This window comes from Solanum lycopersicum, chromosome 2, assembly GCF_036512215.1.
Source record: "Solanum lycopersicum chromosome 2, SLM_r2.1".
Taxonomy (NCBI): domain Eukaryota; kingdom Viridiplantae; phylum Streptophyta; class Magnoliopsida; order Solanales; family Solanaceae; genus Solanum; species Solanum lycopersicum.
Genome location: NC_090801.1, coordinates 48,762,702 through 48,789,397, shown reverse-complemented (window position 1 = coordinate 48,789,397; position 26,696 = coordinate 48,762,702). Strand labels below are relative to the sequence as shown.

Genomic DNA, 26,696 nt, shown 5'->3' with positions numbered 1-26,696 from the left:
TATCCATCAACTTATCAATTCGAGACTCTTAGTTTTGTACATGCTTTGTCAATCCTTGAACCAACTTCGTCAGATTTGCGAGTTGTTCCTCAGGAGAGGAAGCAACGGTCACCATCGTTTGCATGACTCTTGGAGATGTACGAGAGTAGCATGGATTGTCGCATAAGTTAATTTTCAGCGAATTACGCAATGTATGTAGCACGGATTGTCGCATAAGTTAATTTTTAGTGAAGTATGCGATGTTCGTAGAGATGATTCATAAGTTGAATCACAGTTCACCCTTGTGGTAGAGTTCTTGGAACCAGATTGCTCAAGTAGAGCCAATGTCTTCTTGATCTTTTCAGCAACACTACTTCCTCCTTCTAGATCATTTGTGGAGGAACTTGCTCCTTTCGGAATCGAAGATCCAAAAACAGGAGTTGATGCGGACGACACTTGAAGTGTTTGTTGTCCTAGTGTAGCACTCTTGCTTCTCGTAATAGCTCCAAAATGTCCAAAGGTAACACCAAGGATGCCTTAAACTTCAGTAGAGAACTTGGAGCTAATGGCCTTAGAGCCAGTTGATTGAGAGTTGTTGTTTATAGAAGTCATCTCAATATTCTCTGATGCTTGAAAAGTTGAGATGAGAGGTAGAGATTGTCCCACTTGGCGTGCCAGTTTTGCTTGATCAAGATAGATTGCGTGTACAATTCTATAGATCCCTTGATTCTACTCTCCTAAGATTTATCCATGATTCGAGGGCCGTTAGTGGCGTATTTCTCGAACTAGGATGATTTAAATTTGACCTCTCTATATGAATAATCCATTAATTTGCAGATTATTCAAGATCTTGATCTCTTTATGAAATTCCGGAGATGCCTTTTAAGAGAATTTTGTATCCTTTATATAGGCATAAACTAGGGTTTAGGATTGAGTAGCCTTCAAGAATCCTAATATGAGTTGAACACAATTTATAGAATCCTAACTCGAATTGAATGCATCTTGTAGACTCCACAAAATTTCAATGTCTACAGCTCTGGAGCATACGTATGATACTTTTTATAAACTCTAACAGAAAACATCTCGCTACTTGTAAATTTCACAGCCCTTAGCAACCAATTGCAATCCAATTATGAACATTTAAAAGAAAATTTTTAGTCTAACATCTTTTTTCAAGCAAGTAATTTTCAATGAATTTGTCAGTTTTTGCTTGTTCTTGAATGTCATTCCATTATAAAAACATGTTTCATCATCTCAAACATTATTCACATGTGATGATTGAAAAGCACGTGGATTGTTGTTACCAACCATAGGTGTAGGATGAATGTTGCTCTAAAGGTCCGGCCCTTGACCTTCACCTTCACCTACAACTTCACCTATTCAAATTTCATCATCGGGATTAGTCTTGTCTGCAGGATAAAATTCATCATTTAACATATCTTGTTGGCCTTCGTCTACATTATGATCCTCCCCGATAGGATTTTCTTCCACATAGACTCTTAATATGGGCGGTTTCCCTGCTCCTCCAAAATAAACAAGAAACTAAGTTGATCAGTTATTCTAAAAGGTAAAACCTTCTCATTTTGAAAAACATGAGGAATGTAACTCATGACAAGATCTTCCTATTTACAATTGTATCCAGACTTTTGCATGATTAAATTAAAGAAATCATCATACAAAATATTTCTTTCGACATACATCCCTATTGAACCGGTTCCTCAATTATTACTATCCTCCCAACGTCATATGAATCAATTTTTCTTATCGACCCATTCACCACAACAATCAATCCCTACAAATAATAACTCCATTTATTGTACCTGAAGAAATTAATTAAAAAAATAATTAGTAATTATGAAGAAATAAGTAGATGTTGCAACATATGATTATTCTGTGGCGAGATGTAAGTCATATGTTGCTATATATGACTGTTATGTTGTGATAAATCAATCACATGTGACAACATTTGAAATGATTGACTTTATAAAATTCAAAATTCTAACGATTTTGACCCTCTCCGATAGAAATTAATTAACGAGTTTCTTAATTCTAACAATTTAAAATGATTGAATTTATAAAATTCAAACTGTTTTTTTTTCAAGTTATTTTAATTAGTTTTGTCGCTCTTTTATAAGTTATAAAGAAAATATATATTTTATATAATTTAATATAATTAGTATAGTTTATGAATATTCCAAACCGTCTCAAAAAGATCGTCGGTTAATTAGTCTACTTATACAATAGCTTATATTTTAATTTATTTAGTTTATAATTTAGTTAATTATTTTATTTTGTTCAACATGAAAAAGCTCATTAATTAATATCAATTCGTCTTATTTAGTTTTTAGCGGAATTACCAATTAAGCATAATTTGTCCAAGTCGTTAGTTCAATGGCTGTAATTGCAATTTTAGCAATTTTCATTTTCGGGCCTGCCTTTAAATTTCCAGCATCCCAGCAATTCTCTTCAACTCTATGCCCAGCCTACAAGCAGTAGCAACAATCTCCAATTCTTCAAGAGACCCAACAGCAGCAAAAGAGAAACCCAGAAGCCTCAACGACAACACCGATCCCAAACGGAAGTCGTCACTGCGTCAAATTACACGGGAAGGCAACGATAACTTCACGCCTTGGGTGCGTACAACAGCAGCAGAGTACGATGTCCTTGTCTTCTTCCTCGATGTCCCTCTCAATTTGTAATATCATAGCAGCAAAAGCAACAGACGAGGCACGCGTTTTTCAGTCCTCATCAGCGCCCAAAGACAACGAAACCAATCCAAGGCGTCCATCTTCCCCTTTCCTCTTCCGGAATGGCTCAATAACTCTAAAAAAGATGTCTCTCCAAAATGGTAAGGAGGGACGTTTGAATTTTATTATTATTATTATTTTATTTCTTCTTTTTTTTCTTTCTTTCTTTTCTTAGTCTTTCAAGTTTCAGTATGCGCCTTTGTAGTATTTTATGTTTCCCTTGTATGTTGCCAGATTTGAGTAACGCTATTGCTTAGTTACTTGGTTATTGCTTTTTGCTTTAAAAAATAAAAATTTATGTCACAATAGTCACTGTTTTTCAACTCTATGTTTTCCCTTTAATTTCTGGTATATTTTTTTTACAAATTTGTGGTTAGTCGTATTATCATGTAAATGCGATTCAATTTGGAGCAAGTCAAGCAAATGTGTTCTTTTCGTATGTCCTTTAATTTAGTTGTCGTATACACCTTTTTAGTGTTTTGAATATTGTTTGGTGACACAAGGTTACAAGTCTTAACAATTATTGCTTTAAGCTAATCTGCATAGTCTTAATAATTAGTTTGGCTTAATTATGGTCTCAAGAGGTGGACCGGCACAGTGTACATGTTGTTAGCTGACATATTAATTATATTATTGTGACTGACTACTGTGCCCTCCTAGTTATTTCTTTAAATTTGTTGTTTTCCAATGTGTCTCTAGTGTGACTGTATGTTAATCTATTAGGATTGTATGTTAGCCTGTCCCTTTTTGAGTGATATATATATTCCAGCAAATTAACGTATTTTTCTATTTTTGTCTCGAGTTGGTTTATATATTAACTCATTTCGTTTACTTTGTTTGCATGTGAACTCATTTGAGTCCTCGTGGACCCATTCTGCGATTCCATATTGACCCATGAATTGCAATAGAGATGGATGATCTATTTGAAGAAAACTTAATTTTTGGTACTGTTTTGATTTCTTCAAACAAATGACCCATCTGTTGCAACAGATGGGTCATTTTTTAGAACAAAACTTAAATATTTGCTTCTGTTTTACTTACTTTCAACAAATGATCATCTGTTGCAACAAATGAATAATCTATTGGAAGAAAATTAAATATTTGGTATTGTATTGTTCTCGTGGTCTATCCATTGCAACAAATGGGTCATTTGTTGAAAAAAAGTTAATCGTTTGCTACTGTTTTGTTTTCTTTCAACAGATGGTTCATCTATTGCAACAGATGTGTCATTTGTTGGTAATACACTATATAGGTTAATATTACAGTAAGTATTTATCTATTATAAATTATGAATTAACTTAAATTTAAATTACTCTATAATACATTCAAAATGTAAATAAACTTATTAATTAAAAGGTAATTATAATTAAATAACTTAATTTATCACAAATTATGGATTATTGAAGCATTTCATATCAAAATAATCAATTAATCACTTTATTTAAGACAGATACAGTTAGTTAATCATATAATTACGTTATAATGCATTGAAAATATAATTGAATTTATTTAATTGAAAGGTAATTATAATTAAATAACTTTATTTATCACTAATTATGAGTCAATGAAGCATTTCATATCAGAATAATCAATTGAACACTTTATTTAAGACGCATACAACTAATTGATCATGTAATTACCCTATAATGGATTGAAAAAGTAATTGAACTTATTAATTGAAAGATAATTATAATTAATTAACTTCATTTATCACTAATTATGAATTTTTTTATATATATAATAGAGAGAGATGAAAATGATCAAACACATATGCTCATCTATTGCAACTGATGCTCATCTCTTGCAACATGTGAATCATACATTGCAACAAATGAATCATCTATTGCAACAAATAATCATCCATTGCAACAAATGAGCACATAGAGTTGATTATTTTCAAAGAATAGGTCATATATTGCAATAAATCATACATAGTAGACATTTATTGTAATAAATTTCTATATTTGTTGCAACATATGATCATATTTATCTCGTTATTTTTAAGGCAGAATAGTCTGGTGTACCCTCGTACTTGTATCGGATTGTTTTATGGACTCTTCTACTTAGATTTTTGTCATCTGGACTCCTAAACTTAACCAAAATGAGATTTTTAAATCCCTCTGACCATATGTGTTTCTCACTCTCCCTTACATAGATGACATGTTATATCCATGTCATATATATTAATGCCAAGTCATAATTTTCTTCATAATAATTTTTTAATTATTAGTAAAAATATTAAATAAAAGATAAATTTTTTTTAAAAAATCTGTTTTATCAAATAAAATAAAATAATTATTTTTGTACACCTTTCGTCCACCTTCCCTAACCCACCATCACTGTCAAAACTCCACCATCTCCATATCCCCATTTTTTTCTTCTTCGATTTTTTCACAATCCAGCAATTTGATGAAGTCATGAAACTACTTTACTCCTCGCTAGCGCCATTTTAATTTATTATTGACATTTCTAATCCTCCCTATTTTTACTATTTCACCACCAAGTCGGCGTCATAAAACCCATTAGAATCAAATTGTAAAACCCAATATAACATTTCCGATTTTCCGGCATGGATGGCAATACAAACTGGTCGGAACAAGGTAGAGGATCTCGTCGATGCCAGAGAAATGATGGAGCCATTGCGTCATCTCCATTTTTAACGGTGGCGTCCATGTTTGCCAGCGTCATCATCACTTTTACAGGCGAGATCAAAGTAACAACAACCTAAGTCATCTAACAACCACAATAACAACAACAAATCCACTTAACAACCAGATCTAACCAAACTTTTCATAATCCAATGCTAACTACTATTTCACACCCCAAATTGCTTACAAATACAAGAATAATTTTGACACCAAAGGAGGTCAAGTTACTCATTAGAGATATCAAAAACTCCACTAAAATCTAATTTTTCTTTGTTTATTATGTTCAAAAAAAAATGGCCATCATTTTTTATTTAGGGTAACAAAAAAAAGAAAAATAAGAAATAAGTTGAAAAGGTGCAAGGAAAGGCAGAAAGATAGAAAGTCAGGTATGGGAGGGGGAAAAGAGGGAAAGTGAGTGTTAATTCAAAGTACTAGAGATGTTCAATAGGTTAAAGACTTAGTTAATGTGTTCAAGTGAAATACGCGGACAACTTTATAGGAATGTGTATGACTTAAGCCACTTTTAAATTACTTATAATTCCAAACTTGTAACTATACATACCAAAAAATTATTTTCAAAATCACTTTATATTAATGCATACACTTAATTATTCCAATGTATAATTGTTGATGAACGATTATTGGTGAATATAATTACATTGCTCATCACAAACACTTTTTGTTAATTCATACACTTTGTTATTTTAATGTATAATTGTTGATGGATGTATTGCTCATCACATATGCAATAAAAAAGAGATTTAGATCTATAATCTATTTATGCTTTTGTTAGTTATTGAGGAAGTTCCTCTATTCTATTAAACTGGAACTATTTCTCTTTTTAATTTTTGTTATTTAAAAGTTTTAGAATTCATTAGCTATTGTATTATTTTTAGTCTACTCTATTTCATTTCATTTTCGAATTCATTAGCTAATTTTGTGTTACACTTCTTCTCTTTTGATTACTTAATTTTATGAATAACTATTTATACATATTGTAACGGTATCTAAATCATTTACAAATATTTATACTAAGTAGCGTGCAATACAAGTATATTTTCTATTCTGAAATTCTATGTTTTAAAAAGTATATAGACATCTTGCAGTAATTACAAGGGACAAAAGTGCAACATACGTTTCTAAAAATTAGTATATCATATGTTTAGACCTAATAACATAAAAATGTAACTCATTATTTTAGTTACCAAACTAAATTTTGTAGGTTCATCAAATGTCTAATCATTTGGCATACAACAAATAAGTTATTTGAATACATTAATTGTCTTGCCGCGAGCCTACACCCCTGATGTGGCTGAAACTCGAGAAACATTTTTGACCCCAAGCGAACCGTTGGTCTGACTTACTTACTCAACGAAAGAATTAAACATAAAAAATAAATCTCATGCAATAACTTAAAAGATAATATCTTAGCTAAAATGGCAACTCAAGTCTTACAGGTTTATAAACGAAATAAATAAGACTAAAGAACTATAACTATCTATCTATGAAGCTTCTAAAACAAAGAGGGATGTTGGAACAAGACCCCCGATCATTCTAATAATAGAATACTAAAAACAAAGTAAAAGGATTCCTCCAGAATGCAAGGAGGCTCACCAACTAACTCTAAGTGCTCAACTTAATCAACGAGGCGCTGGCTAATGATCCTGATTACCTGTGTCTGCATCATAAGACAATGCAGGTCAACTATCATAAGTACATTAAATGTACGAATATGCGAGTTGGAATGTTAAACATAACATAGACTTGAAAAGAATCTAAAAGGAACACTTACCTTGACTTTACTCAACTCATGAATACATTAACTTAATATAAAGTAATAAAACACATGCAATATATAGAAAACTTCTAAAACAGTAGAATACAACTCAGATCGTTAAAGAAGTGCAATAACAAACTCAACTTTACTCATGAAATAAAATAATTTAGTTTCCATAGGAGTTTCTCTAACCTACAACCACCACTATGAGTCTAAGTGGTGATACAACATCTTGCCCACGCTGTAAGAACTGTCTTATACTTGCCGTCATATAAAACGTCTTAATTAAGTGGATCCACTAGTCTATGCTAAAAAACACTTAAGGAGTCATCTAAAAAGTATAATGCTTTACTACCCATGATGGCTACATGGTTTATGGAGACTTGAGTTAATATGAACTTGCGTCCCCATATTGGTGCACACTACTCCCAAAATATGTTTAACTCATATGTTTTAAAACAAACTTCTTTCTTTGGTTTGAGATAATTAATCAAAACTTAGCTTGAAAGCTCTCTTGGATAGATGTGTCCCTTTCTTGTTCAAATGTGAAAACATTTTTAACTCTTGAGAATACTTAGTTTCCTTATATCTTTTTGAGAAATGAACTTAAATCTTTACTCTTTGCTTAACTTGAAACTTAAGTCTTAAAACAAAGTTAAAATGTTTGTGAAAGACTTTTGAAAATTTTATAAACTTTTCTTTAACTTGCTTCTTAACCTCTAGATTTGACTCTTAACTTTACTTGACTTGACTCTTAAATTTTCTTGAATTGAATTATGGATTTAAGGATTGTGATTTGTGATAGGAACAATCTCATGATGTTTAGGAGTGTCTTTTTGATTGCGAAACATGAGAAAAGATAAAATCAATTGCCATCTAAAAACAAGTCCACAACGCGGAGATGTATATAAATTTTTTGATCCCGATGTTTCACCGAGGGAGCAAGTCCACGACGTGGACTTGCGTGCCAAAACCTGCTCGACTTTTTCCATCGTCGTTTTCCTAGCGTTGCAATGAATTTTTGATCTGCTAAATGGAAAGATTTATTCATGTAATCTGTCCCGTTGTGTGACATTCTGTGAATGACACCATTAAATGAAACTTGACGTTTCCATAGATACAAGAAAGAATCAGGAAAATAACATTTAATGAAACAATGCAAGAGATATCAGGACAGGACTCCACACTGAAAATAGGATTTGACCGAAGAACTACAAAGAGAACACAAGTTTTACTTCATACTAGTCATCGATGTCAAATGTAAAGAAATATATCATCTAAGGGAAATGACATTGTCAGATTGGAAAGAAAATACACGAGCAGTAGAGTTTTTCTCATTACAAGTTCACAAATGCATGTAATAGACAAGAGTATTTTGCCCTCTATTATGGTTACGTTCTTTGATCACGGGTGGTGAAAGTAGGAGGCAGGCGATTTCCATTTACACAGACTTGTTCAGGAAGATTAACTTGCACAGACTTGAATTCATAGTGCTGCAATAAAAATTAGCAACGTATTAGTGATGAGTGAAAATTTTTGGATGGCAGATACAAATCACAAGGAAAGCAATTTTTTTGACATGATCATTATAGAAAGCAAAATGACATTTGGAATAGCATTGCATCTGAAATACCACAGATATTATAACCAGTTGACCTTTCCTTCCCATTAAAAATAAACAAATTTACAAATGGGATCCAATAGTGTGACCACATCTCCTGGTTAAATCTGTCAAAAAGAGTAGTTTGTTAAGTAATGAGGTGAAAATATTTTTTCCATGAAGTTATTGAGGAGTATGATAAGAGGGTTGCTAAGAGTTTATTAGTAGTTAGTTGAGTATTGCTTAGTTAGTTATTATTGTGCTAAATTTGTTATCCAGCTGTCAGTATCCTATTGGTTTATTAGCTGTTAGTTAGTTACAATATAATGTATATATACATGTTAGCGCTGTAAGCTGATATATCATTTTTCTCATTCATTCAGTTTGAGATGAATAAAAGCGACAACACATTTCAGTAGTCTTCTTCTTCTTCTACACTCCCAAATTACTTAGGTTTCAGTCAATCAACAATTTGTTATGGTATCAGAGCATGGAGTGCGATTCTTGGTGATTTTCTAGCTTCGATTGATAGCTGAGTTTGCAGATCTGAAGAGGCATCAATGGCGAACAAAATCGACCATGCTCATCCTCTGTTTTTGTCATCTTCTGATGTAGCAGGAGCTGTTCAAATTGGAATTCAACTCACAGGCATGGAGAATTATAATTTATGGAGCAGAGCAATGGAATTGACTCTGTTGACTAAGAATAAATTGGGGTTTGTTGATGGAAGCATCAAACGTGAAAATTATATAGTTGATTCTGAGAAGAAACAGTGGGATCGATGTAATGCTATGGTGATCTCATGGTTGATGAGTAATGTAAGCAAGGATTTGGTGAGTGGAATCTTATTTCGTTCTAATGCAACACTAGTTTGGAGTGATTTGAAGGAACGTTTTGATAAGGTGAATATGTCCAGAATTTTCCATCTGCACAAATCAATTGTCACACATACTCAAGGTACTTCCCCTGTATCAGTTTATTATTCGAAGTTAAAGGATATATGGGATGAATTCGACTAAATTGTTCCACCTCCCTCTTGTAATTGTGATAGATCTAAAGAGTATATTGATAGCATGCTTAGACAAAAGCTTTTGCAATTTTTAATGGGTTTGAATGACAATTGTAGTCATGCTAGAAGTCAGATTCTTATGATGAGTGTTCCACCTACTGTCAATCAATTTTATGCTATGATAATTCAAGATGAAAGCCAAAGGGAGCTATGTGGAGATCACTACACCTTAGGCGGACAATTAGATTCTACTGCATTATTTTCCAGTAGATCTGGAGGCAATGGTTCTGGAAGTAATGGTTCTGGGAGTCAAGGTTATCGAAGTCAAGGAAATATAAAAGCATCATAAACCACAAAGGAGTTGATATTTGTATTGTGATCACTGTGAAATGAAGGGTCACAGTAGAGTTGATTGCAACAAGCTGAAATATTGTACTCATTGTCATAAGCATGGACATTTGAAGGACATTTGTTTCTAATTAATAGGTTATCCTATCAATTACAAAGGGAAAAGATTAGCTAACAATGTGTCAACATATTGTGGATTCCTAGGGGATTTAAATGATAATAGTTATTTTGTTCCTTCAACATTACAGTCACAACAACAATATGGTTCAGGTTTTGGAGTTGGTTCAGTGCCACAGTTTACACCTGATCAGTATAAGCAAGTCCTTCAGATGTTGAACAAACCATTGATTCATGAAGGAAATGCAACATCTACCAACATTAATGCCAATGCAGCAGGTAACTTTGTAGGAAACTCTAAGTTCAATTCCTCTCGTTTTGATTGGATTGTTAATAGTGGAGCAACTGATCAAATGATGGGAACTAAGAATGTATTGACTCATGAATCAACAGTGATGAGTTCAGGACATGTTCAACTTCCAAATGGTGATTCATCTCGAGTCACACATTCAGGTTGTTCTAAACTACAAGGAGGTGATATAGTTAAAAATGTTTTATGTGTGCCAGATTTTAACTTCAATCTTCTTTTAGTGGTTAAACTAACTAGACAATTGAATTGTTGTGCTATGTTTTATCCTGATTTATTCCTTCTCCAGGATCTTCTCACTGGGAGAGTGAAGGAGATTGGTAAAGAGGATGGTGGTTTATACATTTTGAAATCTCCTTAACTGATAAACACTGGACAACATCATAAAAGTATTGCTACTACAGCTGTCCAGGATTCTGATGAGGGTGAAGTTTGGCAAAAAAGACTAGGTCACATCCCTATGAATGTTATTATAAAGATAGATATGTTTGCTAATAAAAGGAAGTTTCAGTTACAATGTTGTAATATTTGTTCATTGGCTAGACAAGTTCGATTACCATTTTCCATTAGTAACACTAGGAGTTCAAAATGTTTTGATTTAGTTCATATGGATGTATGGGGACCCTACAAAGTTGGAACTCACAATAAGACGAAGTTTTTTCTTACATTGGTTGATGACTATTCTAGATGGACTTGGATATATCTCATGCATCTTAAATCTGATATTTCTACTATATTAAAGCAATTTCTTGCCATGGTTCAAACCCAATACAGTATCCAGGTTAAAACATTTCGATCAGACAATGGGGGACAGTTCTTCAATGCTCAAGCGAGTGAGTTGTTTCATTTTAAAGGCATCATTCATCAGATTTCTTGTCCACATACACCCCAACAAAATGGTGTAGTGGAAAGAAAGCATAGACACATCATGGAGATAGCTCGAGCTATCAGATTTCAAGGTCACATTCCAATCAAGTTTTGGGGGAGTGTGTTTTAGCTGCAGTTCATATTATTAATAGAATTTCATCCATTGTGTTGGATAATAAGTCTCCTTTTGAGATGATGTTTAGCAAACCACCAGATCTATCTTACATGAGAATAATAGGTTGTTTATGTCATGCCACCAGACTGTTGAGGATAGAAAAGTTTGGACCTGGAGCTATTAGATCAGTTTTTATGGGTTATGGCACTACACAAAAGGGATACAAACTTTATGATCTTGAAAATAAAGTTTTTTTATTAGCAGGGATGTTGTTTTTACGGAATTCATATTTCCCTTTCAGATTCATGCTAATGCAGATATGAAGGCAATTGTACCAGATGATGCAATTCAAGTTTTAGTTCCAGTTTTGAATGTCAAGGCTGATGATCATGTTTGCATGAATGATCATACTGATAGTACCACTAGACACTCTGTTGATCATATTCTTGAGGAGCCAAATATGAGTCCATCTTCAGTTGTTCAGGAACTAACTATGAGTTCCACTATAGGAAAAAGACAGTCCACTAGAACTTCCAGACCTCCACTTTGGCAAAAGGATTTTGTGACCTCAGTCAAGTCTGGATCAAAGTCTCACTGTTTGTCTCTTGGAGATAGTATTGGCTATAGTTGCTTGTCGCCTTCATATCAATGTTGCATTGCTAATCTTTCAGTTAACATTGAGCCTCATTTTTATCACCAAGTTGTCAAGGACAAGAAATGGGTGGCAGCTATGGAGGAAGAAATACAAGCTTTGGAAGATAATAAGACTTGGGAGTAGTATCTCTGCCTATTGGTAAGAAGGCTATAGGTTGCAAGTGGGTATTAAAATCAAGTACAAAGCACCTGGTGAAGTTGAAAGATTCAAAGCTAGATTAGTGGCAGGAGACTTTTTCTCGAGTTGTTAAAATGGCCACTGTGAGGACAGTGCTAACCCTTGTTGCTACTAAGGGGTGGTATGTTCAACAAATGGATGTCTATAATGCCTTCTTGCAAGGTGACTTAGTGGAGGAAGTGTATATGCAATAGCCTCCAGGTTTCCCTGGGTTCAACCTGTATGTAAGTTGCTTAAGTCATTATATGGAATTAAGCAAGCTTCGAGACAATGGAATGTGAAATTAACTCAGGCCCTATTAGCTGCTGGTTTTCAGCAAATTCATATGGATTACTCTTTGTTGATTAAAAGGTCAAATGAAGGCGTTGTGATTGTCTTGATTTATGTTGATGATTTGTTGGTAACCGGTAGTAACTTGAAGTTGATTAATGAAACTAAAAAATATCTGAAGGACAACTTCAAAATAAAAGACCTTGGGACTTTGAGATTTTTCTAGGGATAGAATTTGCCAGAAACACTAAAGATATTCTTATGCACCAGAGGAAGTATATATTGGAGATAATTTCAGACTTGGGTTTAGGTGGGTCTAAACCTATTGTCACACCTGTTGAAATGAATGTCAAATTAACTACTATAGTTTTTTATGAACATGCAGGTTCTTCATCTGATTCACTACTATCAGATATTAGTGCATATCAAAGACTTGTTGAGAGGTTGATTTACTTAACCATCACTAGACCTGATTTGTCTTATGTTGTTCAAAGCTTAAGTCAGTTTATGAATGCACCAAAGAGGTCTCATATGGATGTTGTTGTTAGAGTTGTAAGATACATCAAACAGAATCCAGGCTCAGGCATTTTTTTGGCTGCACAATCTTATGATTCTTTGCAAGCATATTGTGATGCTGATTGGGGATCCTGTCTTGATACTAGGAAGTCCGTCACGGGGTATATGGTCAAATTTGGGGACTCTTTACTTTTCTTGGAAGTCAAAAAAGCAATCCACTGTCTCCAAGAGTTCTGCAGAAGCAGAATATAGAAGCATGGCTTCCACTGTTGCAGAAGTTACATGGATAATTGGTCTTTTTCGTGCATTGGATATGCCTCTTACCTTACCTGTTGTTATACATAGTGATAGCATTGCTGCCATTCAGATTGCATCCAATCCTGTCTGCCATGAGAGGACCCAACACATTGACATTGATTGTCATTTTGTTAGGGAGAAGATTCAAATAGGTATTGTCTTCATTCAACATTTGGCCACTACGGAGCAACTTGCTGATGTGTTGAATAAAGGTCTTTGTCGTTTGCAACATGAATATCTTGTATCCATGCTAGGCATGAAGAACATCTTCATATCTCCTAGCTTGAAGGGGGGTATTGAAGAGTATGATAAGAGTGTTGCTAAGAGTTAATTAGTAGTTAGTTGAGTATTGCTTAGTTAGTTATTATTGTGCTAAATTTGTTATCCAGTTGTCAGTATCCTATTGGTTCATTAGTTGTTAGTTAGTTACAATGTAATTGTATATATACATGTTAGCACTGTAAGCTGATATATCATTTTTCTCATTCATTCAGTTTGAGATTAATAAAAGCAACAACACATTTCAGTTGTCTTCTTATTCTTCAATACTCCCATATTACTTAGGTTTCATTCAATCAACAATTTGTTAGTATGGATGAATGAGAAAATCAGGATAAAAATAGTGTTTGATAGTATCATACAGGAAACAAGAAATGCTAACTCACATAACTATTCTATCTTTATCTTTAGTGTTTGATTACGTATTAAAGACGTGAGGTGCCTCCCCTTCATCTAATTTTCATCCAAGAAGTGACAAAAGGGAGGAAAGATCCTTCACTTAGTTTTTAGGCATGTAGTGCCGCAGCAGTTTAGAAGAAAATTAACGTGTCAATACTTGAAATTTATTTGTTCATTCTTATCGCGGTTTCTCGAAGATACTCTACTTCACTAGACTAGTTCTTTTTATAGGAATTGAGATCTTAATAGATAAATGAACCAAGAAACATTAAAACAACATAAAGTAGTGCTTACTGTTTCTTTCTGTATGCCGGACACTGTAAGTATAAAAACTATTCATCTGACCATCACTGAGCATATAGTATCTGTGGAATAAGTATACACATTCAGAAATAAGTATTTAAGCATAAAGTAGGGCTGAACAGACTTGCACTTTCAAAGGAAATGCTGAGAATGATCAATTGTCCTGTTACGGCCATCAGTTAAGAAAATGACGTAACTTACACTGGAGTTTGATACTCATATTTAACTAAGCACTCTACTGATGTTATAACCAGAATGTTTTTGTTCAGGCCTTCAATTAAAAGATCTATGATTCTTCGCTTGCATACAGGACCCACTGCCAGAAAAAGCACAGTATTACCTCAACTAATAGATAAATAGGTAAATCATATACCTCATTGTTCACAGTTCAGTATCTAAGAAAAATGTAAAGCCTTACGACCTCTAGCAGCACGTAATAGCTTCTGGTTGTCTACTCGAATACTCTTTCGCTTACGCTTCCTTTTATTCTTCTCATTAGGCTTACCCTGAAAAGCAGGATCACAAGCTTCCTTTGTTCTTCTCATTAGGCTTACCCTGAAAAGCAGGATCACGAAATTCAACTGCATCATTTACAATCTCAGTCATAATGTTTTAATAGCAAAAAAAGAAGAAAGCATTTAATAATTGAGAATGCATTATATTTTAAAGACTATATCATAACTTTCTTGTTTCAAGAGATCAAAGAAGAAGAAATTGTAACAATCCTAAAAATCGAATAAATAGGTACATAAGCTTATTTAATTATTATTTAAAAATCTACAATTTTAAGGGGCATAATGGTCCTTTCACGTATTAATTAAAATAAATCAGATTTGTATTAATTTAATTAAATCCTATGTTGACTAAGTCTTGAATTAATACTCCTAAACCTATGTTAACATTCTCCTAATCACGTTTATCACCTCTCAACATTCAAAAAAAAACTCTCTTGTTCTCTCTGCCAATTAACGTGAAGAAATAGAAACTTTTAAAAAAAAATTCTTCCCGCTGGAAGAACTCACTAAAAAGTCTAAGGAAGCAAGTTAATCAAAAACGTTAAGGCAAGGGAGATTTCCGTCGAGTTGGTGGTGGAACTTTAGGTGAATTGGGCGTGGTTTTGGTTTGGAGACAAGTTTGGGCAGCAACTTCAAGCTCGAACAACGTCAAAAGGTATGGGTTTCTCTCCAGGAATTCTTTCTCCAAGAGTATTTTCCTTTGAACAATTCTCAAGTCTTGAAAACTAAGGTTGTTCTCCTTTGTATGTCCTTGTCATTATCTCTCAAACGAATTTGTAGGATGGGTATGTTGTGCTGCTAGATTTAGGCATGAATGATGTATTTATATTAATTGTGAACATGTTTTATGTGAGGGAAATTGCGAAAACGATATTCAAAATGTAACAAAAAAATTTGGTGTTGTGTGTGCATTGTGGGCAGTGGCTTTAGCCATTGTTTTGGGATCGAATGTTCATGTGTTTTTGGTGTATTTTATGTGTGTAATGTGTGTGTAATGTGGTGTTCATTATAATGAAAAATGATGGGTTGAAACCACTCTTTTAGCTAAGTAAACTCATGAAAGAGGTGACTAAAAATGAGTGAAGAATTAAAAAAAAATCCAGATTCCATACCCTCCCATAAGGCTAAATTCTGAATTTGTAAAAAAAGGAAATAAATAAGTGAGGTCAATGGGAATTGAAGCCAAGACCTCACATGTTGAGAAGGCTGAAGAAAAAAAAGGGCTAAGGGGAATTGAACCCCTTAGCGGCTGGTTATCGCGAGGGAGAAAAGAAAAAAGGGAAAAGAAAAGAGGCTAGGGGGAATCGAACCTCTGGCCACTGCTTTTCGCGTGAAAGGAAAAGAAAAATGGGGTTGGGGAAAGTCGGACTCGCGACCTTGGGGAAAGAGGAGGAGGAAATTAATTCATCAAATAAATGGGAGGCGTGGGATTCGAACCCACAACCTCCAGGTACGCGCGAGAGAAAAGGGAAAATAAGAAGGAAGAAAATCGCGAGGCGTGGGAATCGAACCCACGACCTTAGGGACTGGAGCAGCGAACGAATGAAATATATATATATATTTTACATTTAGTAATTTTCTATTAAAAAAAAACTTTATTCTGTTCAAATATTGAGAAAACAAACTATTTAAATTAATTAATTTTCAAAACTTAATACAACATCTTAATATTCATATAGCATTCAAATTCAGATATCATATGGAGCCTTACAAGAGCTTTTGGCTTACACAAATTTACATTTCAACAGGCTGGACTGCCTGTTAATCTTAGCTGTAATCATACCTTCCACAAATGAAATCAGTTTTCTTATAAACGATAGAAATACATTTATTCCCATGGAGTACAGATGTGACAGACAATTTTACAAAATTTGTAATCCAAAACAATGATTAAACCAAATTGGACTACAACAAATTCAATACAATTAAATGTATAAACAAACTCATTTTTCAGCAGCTCGCGTTTGCCTTTCCAGTTGTACCTGTCATCTTCCAGATCCGGCTCCGGATCCATGGTTGCTTGCACCACGTGGAGAAGGATAACTTCTCGGTGACTGCTTGTATCGATGAGATGAAGACTCGGATTTGCTTTTGGAAGGTTTTGATTTCTCCTTTATCAATTCAACTTGTTCCAATACTTCCACTACTTCTTTCATAGAAGGCCTCTTCTTAGGTTCTCCTTCTAGGCATTTTATAGTAAGCTGAGCAGTAAGTATTGCTGCCTTTGAACTATATTGGCCTTCCATTCGGGCGTCCATAATGGACTTCAGCTTCCTTTTGTTAGAAAGCATCGGTTTCATCCAGTCCACCAAATTATGCTGTCCGCCAGGTCGTTTTGTGTCAAGTGCTCGTAAGCCTGTTAACAGCTCAAGCAAGACAACACCAAATCCATATACATCACTTTTTACATACAGATGACCTGTTGACATGACAAGAATCCTTGGATTAACACATTATACTGCAAATGTTTCTGGGATCGAGCTTTCTCTTTCAAGGTAGTCTCGCTTACTCTGCACACGGCCAAACCAGATGTACATATATTTATGCAATTTAATGCATATAGCATAATGGTGATCAAAATATTACTGGTGGTTTAATAGATGTGCAAATCTATTTAGGTACTGAATCCGAGCCAATGCGGGAGAGCGTGAAAAATGTTAGACATTGAAAACATAGATACTACAATGAAATTTTATGAAGAAATAATGAAGTTCTAGTTTCTGCAAGTTATATTTGTTGCACACAGAGAGCCACTTCGAATTGAAAGTTGAGACAAATCTATCAAACAAGCGAATGCAATTAGTTTCATAAAGCACTACGGGTTATTTTCTTATTGAAAAACAAGCAACCTCGAGTTCAAACAGCTAAACCTTCAAGTCACTTGCGAGTCTCGCCCATTGAATATCCAGAATATGGAATCACTTTTTGAGATAAAATGGCTGGAATTACACTCATAATTTGATATGTATATCTTAAAATGTAATGGGACAACAGCTCGAAATTATTGCTCACCTGTTGCAATGTATTCAGGAGCAGCATAACCATATGTTCCCATGATACGAGTAGTCACATGTGAGTTCCCAGCTGAAGGCCCAACTTTAGCTAAGCCAAAATCGGATAACTTTGCATGGTAACTCTGCAAACAGAAAAATAGAAGACCTTCAAAATTTGGCCCTTATGCAGATGTACATAAAAGTTGGAAAGGAGGAAAATCTATTGAAGAAAAACATAAAATTTGGCCCTTATGCAGATGTACATAAAAGTTGGAAAGGAGGAAAATCTATTGAAGAAAAACGTACTTGTACTTTCATTTAGTTCCATCGGAAAAGGAAAAACAATATGAGATCAGATAAGGGATTTTGATGATATTAAACAGAACAAAACGTTCAAGTTCAGTATTATTACTCATATCATCACATAAACTCACAGCCTCCTTGAGAAATACTGGGGAACCATATGGAAAGAGAATCCTCCAAAGACCAACATATAATAGATAATTAATTTCAGAAATCCAGCCGATTCTAGGTCTTGCTCATGTTTCAATTATGTGAAAGTAAGTAAAAAAAGATAAAGGAAACGTAAGGGATATGCACTAAGCTATAGTAGAGTCACATACCTGTACTCCAAACAGAGAAAATAAAAACAAACAATGGCAATCAAACTACCACTGACCCAAATTACAAGCTAATAACAAGATGTATCAAGTGCATTGGATATGAAACAAGTATATGTCAAAGTAATTTGCATATGCAGGATATTATTTTATTTTTGATAATCAAGAAATTCCCAAGGAACAGTGCTGCATGGTTCGAAGCTTGATGGGTACCCCTCTACCTTCACTCAAATACTGAGCATACCAAGCTTTTGTCTAGTACAAGGTTTGAACGAATGACGTGCGCCTAACACACACCTTGCTCTATGCTCTTAGCACTAGGCCAAAACCTAGGGGCAATGGCATATGCATGATTTTAAGAGAGATCAGTTAGTAACTATTCGGTTTGTGAGTGGGTTTAGGTCTGGGATTGTGAGTTTTAAGACATCACTTTGTGTACCAAAATATATAATTGCCTCGCATACTTTACAAGTAGGACCGACCTACTGTACATATACAAATTTAGTCAACTTGTTAACAAAGAATTGTGCAAAACGGTGTCGGATTACCCACATTACTAAAGGGTATCTTCACCACTGGTTCAACCAATGTAGTAGCTGACTCTTGAATCTAGCTTTTGTTTGTCATTATTCTCTTATTGTTATATTGTTTTAGAATACTGGCCTACCAAATGAATCGCAAGTCAAAAGATTGTACCCCATCGAGAAGTATATTGGAGGCCTTGAAATCTCTGTAAATGATCTGCTTTTCTGAAGAATGTAGAAAAGCTAAACCTCGTGCCGCTCCTATGGCAATTTTGAGCCGCAACTCCCAAGAAAGTGGTTCAATAGCTGTGCTCCCTGCAAAGCAACATAACAGAGATCAGTGCATCATATCATTATTAACCTTGTTTCGGTTGAAACTCTAGTACAGAACTTCTTACTTCTGAAAAGATGGTTCTCCAAGCTTCCCTTTGGCATGAATTCATATACAAGTAACAGTTCCTTGTCTTCCCAACAATATCCCAACAATTTAACAAGGTTTGGGTGTGAAAGCCTTCCTAAGAAGTTAACTTCTGCCTGCAGTTAATTGAAAGATTAGGAGTGTTAGCTAAAGCATCTAACTATAGTCTATATATGACAAATAATATAAAGTTCTAAAGTGAACTAGCAATTCAGAAGTTAGTTGATAAACAAAACAAGAATATTGAAAAGTTCAAGTACACGCTCCTGATAGCTAAATAAGAAACCTAAATAACTAAACAGTACGTCTCTCTCTAAAAGAGGAAGGTACACCCATCGCAACTTCAGGAATGGCCGTGACAGCTGACACAATTGATGTTAGTAACAGCTTAATTTAGTCTGAAGTTAGTTATAAGTCTTCATAGGAATAATACTTGTCGACCACGTACACTTGCTTAGTATAGATCGCAACAATAATACATATGGAAACCCTTGATCTTTTTTCGAATCATATTCCAAATATGGGTCAATTTTTTATAATAGTTCATTTTTTTCCTGAGTTGGCTGGATGTTGGATGTTCAGAGGCTGTATTCTTCCTCATCCACTCAACAAACTACCTATCTGATATAAAATTTGCTAAGTCTGACACCACAATTTTGGAGAGGCCTTCAATATAAATCGCCAGATAGCTCTTATACTATTCATATCTCTGCACACTACAATTACCTGTAGACATCAATTAAATATTGGGCCACTATACAGTTGCAGAAAATCTGTTCAGCAACAAGTTAACTTGAAGTTGCTAGAAATTGTTTCAACAACAAAAACCAAAGTAGTATTATAACAGGAAGCAGATAAGTACTCATTGCTCAAAGTGTGTGATTAGGAGTAAGAGAGGAAGTTTGACACATTATATGATATTGTTAGCTCAAATCTAACAAGATGAGAAATTATTTCACAAATCTGTGTATAGATAGCTATGCAAACTACAAAAGTTTTGCTCATACTTTTTATCTGTATCGTTGGGATGTAAATGGAGAAATATGAACTCAAATCAAACCAACAGAGGACTTTACATTCAGCAAGTAATTGTGTATAATCAGTACACAATGTGAACTAACAAGATCAATATCTGTGTTTTCAGCTTGAAAACTGTATCAATAACTGCTTCAAGATTGAATCCCCTATAAAGATGTATCAATACATACATTTTTATATCACTTTAGTAGTTTATTCATTCAACTTCATCAAAGAGTTCAGCCATGTAAGAGGCAATCCTAGTTTGTTACAGAGACACTGTCTAATCATTGACTTGCCTGTCTAACTACAGGTTTTACTTGACTAACGAACATAAACTGAAAATGTTTCATACATAATAGTTAACCAAAAACAGGATACCCAAATTATTCAGCATATTTAACAACCAATGCCACATAATTGTCCCTGAATGATCAGCAACAAGGTAGCTTATGCATTTTGCATTGATGGGCATTTTCCTAGTTTGTGTAATGAAAGATCTTTCTCCAACAAAAAAGGTCAAACTATTGGCTTCTTCCACCAAGAAGGTCCAACATTCTGCAAAGAATAAATGCCTATAAATTGTATCAAAAGTTCTCATACCTGCCACTCTTCAAATCCCTGCATGCTCTCTGAGTTCAACTTCTTGATGGCAACAACCATCCCAGTTCCAACTTTAGTTGGAGTAAGCGTCTTCTCATCGACCCATCCTTTAAATACAGTCCCAAAGCCTCCCACCCCCAAAACTGTATCAGACTTGAAATTTCTTGTGGCAGCCTTCAGATCAGAAAAACTGTAAGTCTTCAAATTTGGAGTAGGCAATATTTCTCCATTCGAACATGAATCCTCGCTTGCAGCTGCTGAAAAACGGCTACGCCCAGTACTACTACTAGTCGAAAATCCAACACCACCACTGTAGTTCTTTGATGTATCTGCACAAAAAATACATCCCAAAAATCTAGTCTTTTTACTCCCAATTAAGCTAAAAGCTATGAAATCTGAAAGGGGCTTTACCAAAAACTACAAACAACATAAATTACTCCTCTAAATTATGGTCAACTAGTCCTAACAAAAGTTCTGATTGCCAAGAAAATGAAACAGAAGCCATTTTGGGTCCTTTAGTATAGACTCAACAAAGAGAGAAGAGTAGAATATTTGACATACAGAAAATCAAGAAAGAGTCCAAAATTTTCCCCATAAATAGCAAAAGCAAAACCCCATTTGGGAATTCGAACAAAATCATTCCTAAAAAGAACAAACCTTTTAACCTACAAAGAGAAAACGGTAGTATGTTTGTGTGTACCTGGGGTAGAAGGTCTAGTTGATGAGTTGCTTTTGTTACTAGGATTAGGATCAAGATTCTCTGATCCAAAACAATTCCCCATCAATTTTTACACTTTCTTCTTATTCTCAGCTCAATACTAAATTGCTACCATCATTCAAAAGGAGAAATCTTGATTTTTAGAGCAAAGTTGAAACTTTTGACAAAAAGCGGTGGAATTTAGGGAAAAGCTACTAATATTGTTGTTGATTCCTTCATATTATATTATAAGATATAATGCGCCAAAATTTTCAACTGTAAATTGCTGGGATTTTACAGTGTGGTTTCCTAATTTAGCTGATAGTTGAAGTTTATGTGATGGTGTCAATGACAATCTCAAATGCAAGTCAACGACCGAGTCACCATTAAATTAATTATGCCCAATTTTGCCGTTTACATTAACCATTTTTTCTTCTTACTAATTCTTTTACATGACAAAGATAATTTAGTCATATTGTTTAAAATACATATGCATAAATTGAACTTTGTTTATATTACTAATAAATTGTCTAAAAGAGTAAATCATACTTTTTTGTCCCTTTTTATTTGTAAACTTTTTAATTGATATATCTATTAAAAAAATAATTAATTTATATTTACTTTTATTTGTACGCTTTTAAATTGACATACCTATTAAGAAAATAATTAATTCATGTCAAATTTAAGAGAATCGAATAGTTTCTCTTTTTTTCTATCAATTGCACTAATCTCATGAATTCATCATCAATCAATGAGTAATACAATATTATATACTCCTTGGCAAATATATACCTACAGCATGCACACTAATTGTAAATGGGAAAAGGGTTTGATATACCCCTCAACTTTGTCATATAGAGCTGATATATCCCTTGTTATGAAAGTGGCGCATATATACCCCTATTTGTAAACAAATAGCTCACATATACCCTTTTCCTCTAATGGAAATGAAAAAAATAATAATTTTAATCTAAATTTTTATTATTTTTTCTAAAAAATATAATCCCATATGAGTAAATTTAATCCTCGTCAAACATATTTTTTTTGACTTTTTTTTATTTCAATGACTAATTTATAATTATTATTTTGATAATCAAATTTATTTATGTTTCACTAATATTCTTGTAAAACTTATTGTAGATGACCAAATTTTTTCTTCGAATACGAAATTAAATTACAATACACACACAAAAAATAGTTTAATTGTTTATTCTTTAAACTAAGGAATGAAAGAAAAAAAACAAAATAAGAATAAAAAATTCAAATAATGATAATAAAAGAAGTCAAAAAATAATTTATGTATGAAAAAAATCAAAATATACTTTGAAATTTGATAGAAGAATCATATATGTCCCTAAATAATTTTTTTAAAAAAAATAAAAGTAATAAATATAAATTTAAAACTAATTTTTTAACTTCTGTTAAATAAAGGGCATATATGAGTCATTTTGTAACTGCAGGGGTATATGTGAGCCGTTTGTATAACGGTAAGGGCATATATGGGCCACTTTTATAACGAGGGGTATATCAGCTCCAAATGACAAAGTTGAGGGGTATATCAGACCCTTTTCCCATTGTAAATAGAATTTTAATATTAATAGCTATAAAAATAAAGATTGCAAGGGTCGGATATAAAGTAGATAATATTCACACTATTTTTTAAAAGAATATTGAAAAAAAAAACATAAGGGGTGATTTTGTACTTTTGTGCATGATAAAATCTTGAGAAAAAAAAAATCGTTTGACAAAATTTCTTGTCCATCAGACATAGGTTTAATGGTAAATGTGCATAGTTGACTTTGTTTATAAGATGGAAATTTGGGATCAACTTACGGAATTTAAAAGATAAATGCAATTTCTCTTTCTATATATTATGTATGACTCGTATTGATTAAGTTACTTTACTAGTAAATTAATTATGATTAAAGTTTATTATTATTTTTTTAGATTAATTTAGCAATTCACGTTTTAAATTTAAAAAGTGAAAAATATTATTTTATAAATTAGAAGAATGACGAAGGTAAAGTTATAAAATTATATCCTTCAAACAATTATTGTGTATACATGATAATTTGTGACTAATTCAAATGATATGTAAGAATGAATATTATCAAATCTTATCCATCTATCATGATTTGTGATCTATTGAGCAAGAGCAACACATTAAATTTTGCGTAAAATTAAGATTTTAGCTTGTGATCAATTAAACATGCACTATTTTTGATTTATTGAAATATCCTAAAATTATGCTATCTAAGCGAAGACTAATTTATGCCCACAATTTATGTTTGATAGACACAAAACTTTTGTCTAGCAAATTTTCTAAAGCAAAGGTTGTTTTATTAGAAATTTTATCATACGATATCAAAGATCATTCTATATTGAGGTCATTGTTATAGTTTACTTTATTTTAAATGAAATTTTTGGCTGAGCACTTCCATTTTACAAGTTTTTTATTAGTCTATTCACATTCACTTTTTCATAATAAAATTGTGTACTCTATTTAAATATGATATCGATCTCCAATAATCCAATAATCAAAATGTTGTCCAATTTGATAATATCATTATTAATCGAATATTTTTCTTTCCAAAAAATACCCATTTCTTAAAATATATATATATGTATATTACCTTAGTACCCTAATAATGTATCGAGCAATCATTATTCTAATCAAGTGCACTTCTTAATCTAATTAATATATTACTAATCCTTATTATTGGGAATACTTAATTTAGGTAATTGATCAGACTTTGTCAATGGAATTTTAACATAGTACTGCTGTTGCACTAAGCATTATTCCAATTTAGCTGTCATTCCATTCCTAGCCCAAAATATCTTTTGAGTAAAGATGTTGAATTTTAATTAATATTTTAAGATTGTATTATATTATCATATTAATATAGAAAAATTATAACTTATAATCTTTAAAGTAAATGAAGGAATGTACATATATTTCATTGGTTTTTTAACCACTTAATTTAAGGAAATAGATCCAAACTAACTCGTATATAATGTATATTAACCCAAATTGCTCAATTTTGTTGTGTATTACACTTTTGGAATATTCATACTCTTGTTATACTTTTACGTATCGTTTAGTATTTTTTTCTTGTTATTAAAAGGGGTTAAAAAAAATGAAGTTAAATTTTACGTATCTAAATTTATCAAGACAAAAAGAAATAAATATATCCTTCAAATTTTTTATTATAATTTTAAATTACCAATAGATTGAAGTCAAAAGATTAAATGAATAAAGATAAAGGTATTAACAGAGAAAAACGAACACCCACATTTTGGATATTTATGTGTGTACAATTTGGGGTGGAGCTAAAATAAAACTTATGATTTTCCAGTAGAAATTAGTATTTTTAGTCCAAAATCTTATATTTATCTTTAAAAATATAATGAATAATTATTAATTTAAAATTAACAACTTAAATGAATTAAAATTTTACACTCGTAAACATTAAATTCTGGTTTGTCACTCTACGTATAATTAACTCAGTTGACAAAAACAGTAACTCAATTGACAAAAACAAAAGATGTTTGAATGATCACAATTTGGTAAGATATTATTTTGTCCTGACTTTGAAAAGTATTAATGAGAACACAGCAAAATATTTTCAACGCTCAAACACAAAAAATGACCCAATCAAAAAAAGGATAAATTATCAAACTAGTCACAGTTCTAAACTTAATTAGTAAAAATATCTACAATTTAAAGTAATTATTGAAAAATGTCAAAATGTCAATATTTTAGAAAATAATTTGTATTCAAATTTATTTCTCCATTACCCATTTACACTTCTGTTTTAGTACCATTAAATTTATTTTTCATTTTTCACTTTTCAATTTTTTTCGCTTTCATCAACTTTCAGTTTTCACCATCCTCATCTTCGCTTTTCCTTTTTTTTTTCAATCAAAATTCACCATTATTTTCTTCATTGTTGAAGAACTAATTATTCAAGTTCGTAACAATTTGTTCAGATCTATCAATTAATCAAGAAATCTCTTAATTGATAAAGGTATTTTTGAATTCATTATTTCTTTTGCCAGATTTTGTTTTCAAAATCACACATTATATTGAATTTTTGGATTGTATGCATTGAGGATTTTCTGTCATTTTTTTTTTTAGTTTTTATGTGAGTTTGTTAACTTACTCATCAAATATTTATGTATTTTAGATTTTTAGGATTTAAAATATTTTTTGTCGATCTTTTTTTTAATTTGTTTTTATATTTCAAATTTAGTAGAATACACATTAGCATTTAGGTATTTAGTTGTTTCGCAAAAGTATTTGAAAGTATTTTGAATGTTCTGTAGTTTGTACTCAAATTTATGTTTACAAAGTGATAATCTAAATACAAACATGTATATTGATTATTTAAAATTGTGAATGAATACGAAATCAAAAATAAACTAGTTGGTATAAATATATAATGAGCAAAATAAAATGCAAAACTATTTGACTGATGCAATTAGGATGAATACACATATAATGAATACATAAATAAATTGTATTTTGTTATAGTTGAGAATGAATACGAAATCAAAATATAAATACAGAACTTTATGATATACATTAGGACGAACACGAAATCAAATCTAAATACAAATTTTATGGTATACATTAGGACGAATACGAAATCAAATCTAAATACAAACTATTTGATATACAAAGTAATATTGAAAATAAGCAACATAAAATACATATGTAAGATGGATGAATACCTATATCATGAATACATGAGTATTGTATTCTGAATACTGAAAAATTGGTTAAAATGAGATACATAAAGTTCATAATCTTAACATGATAGCCAAATAACTTCATAAAATTTCATACATTTTAAAAGATAAATTATAATTTCGTAACGTTAAAATATGCCTTAGTAG

The 26,696-nt window shown here is 32.5% G+C and overlaps 2 protein-coding genes across 2 annotated transcripts; one reads left to right on the top strand and one right to left on the bottom strand.

Annotated features, from left to right (window-relative positions):
• The first annotated feature begins 9,311 nt into the window (after positions 1–9,311).
• On the top strand, positions 9,312–9,770 carry LOC138342126 (uncharacterized). Its single transcript, XM_069294314.1, has one exon. It carries the CDS (start codon positions 9,312–9,314, stop codon positions 9,768–9,770), a length of 459 nt encoding a protein of 152 aa, XP_069150415.1.
• A 6,939-nt stretch (positions 9,771–16,709) lies between these two features.
• Positions 16,710–22,162, bottom strand: LOC101252068 (probable serine/threonine-protein kinase PIX13). Its single transcript, XM_004253189.5, has 6 exons — positions 21,801–22,162; positions 21,101–21,429; positions 19,461–19,596; positions 19,235–19,377; positions 17,938–18,061; positions 16,710–17,344 (listed from the first exon to the last, which is right to left on the bottom strand). The coding sequence occupies exons 1-6, from the start codon at positions 21,880–21,882 to the stop codon at positions 16,911–16,913; spliced, it is 1,248 nt and encodes a 415-aa protein (XP_004253237.1). The 5' UTR covers positions 21,883–22,162; the 3' UTR covers positions 16,710–16,910.
• Positions 22,163–26,696: the final 4,534 nt, after the last annotated feature.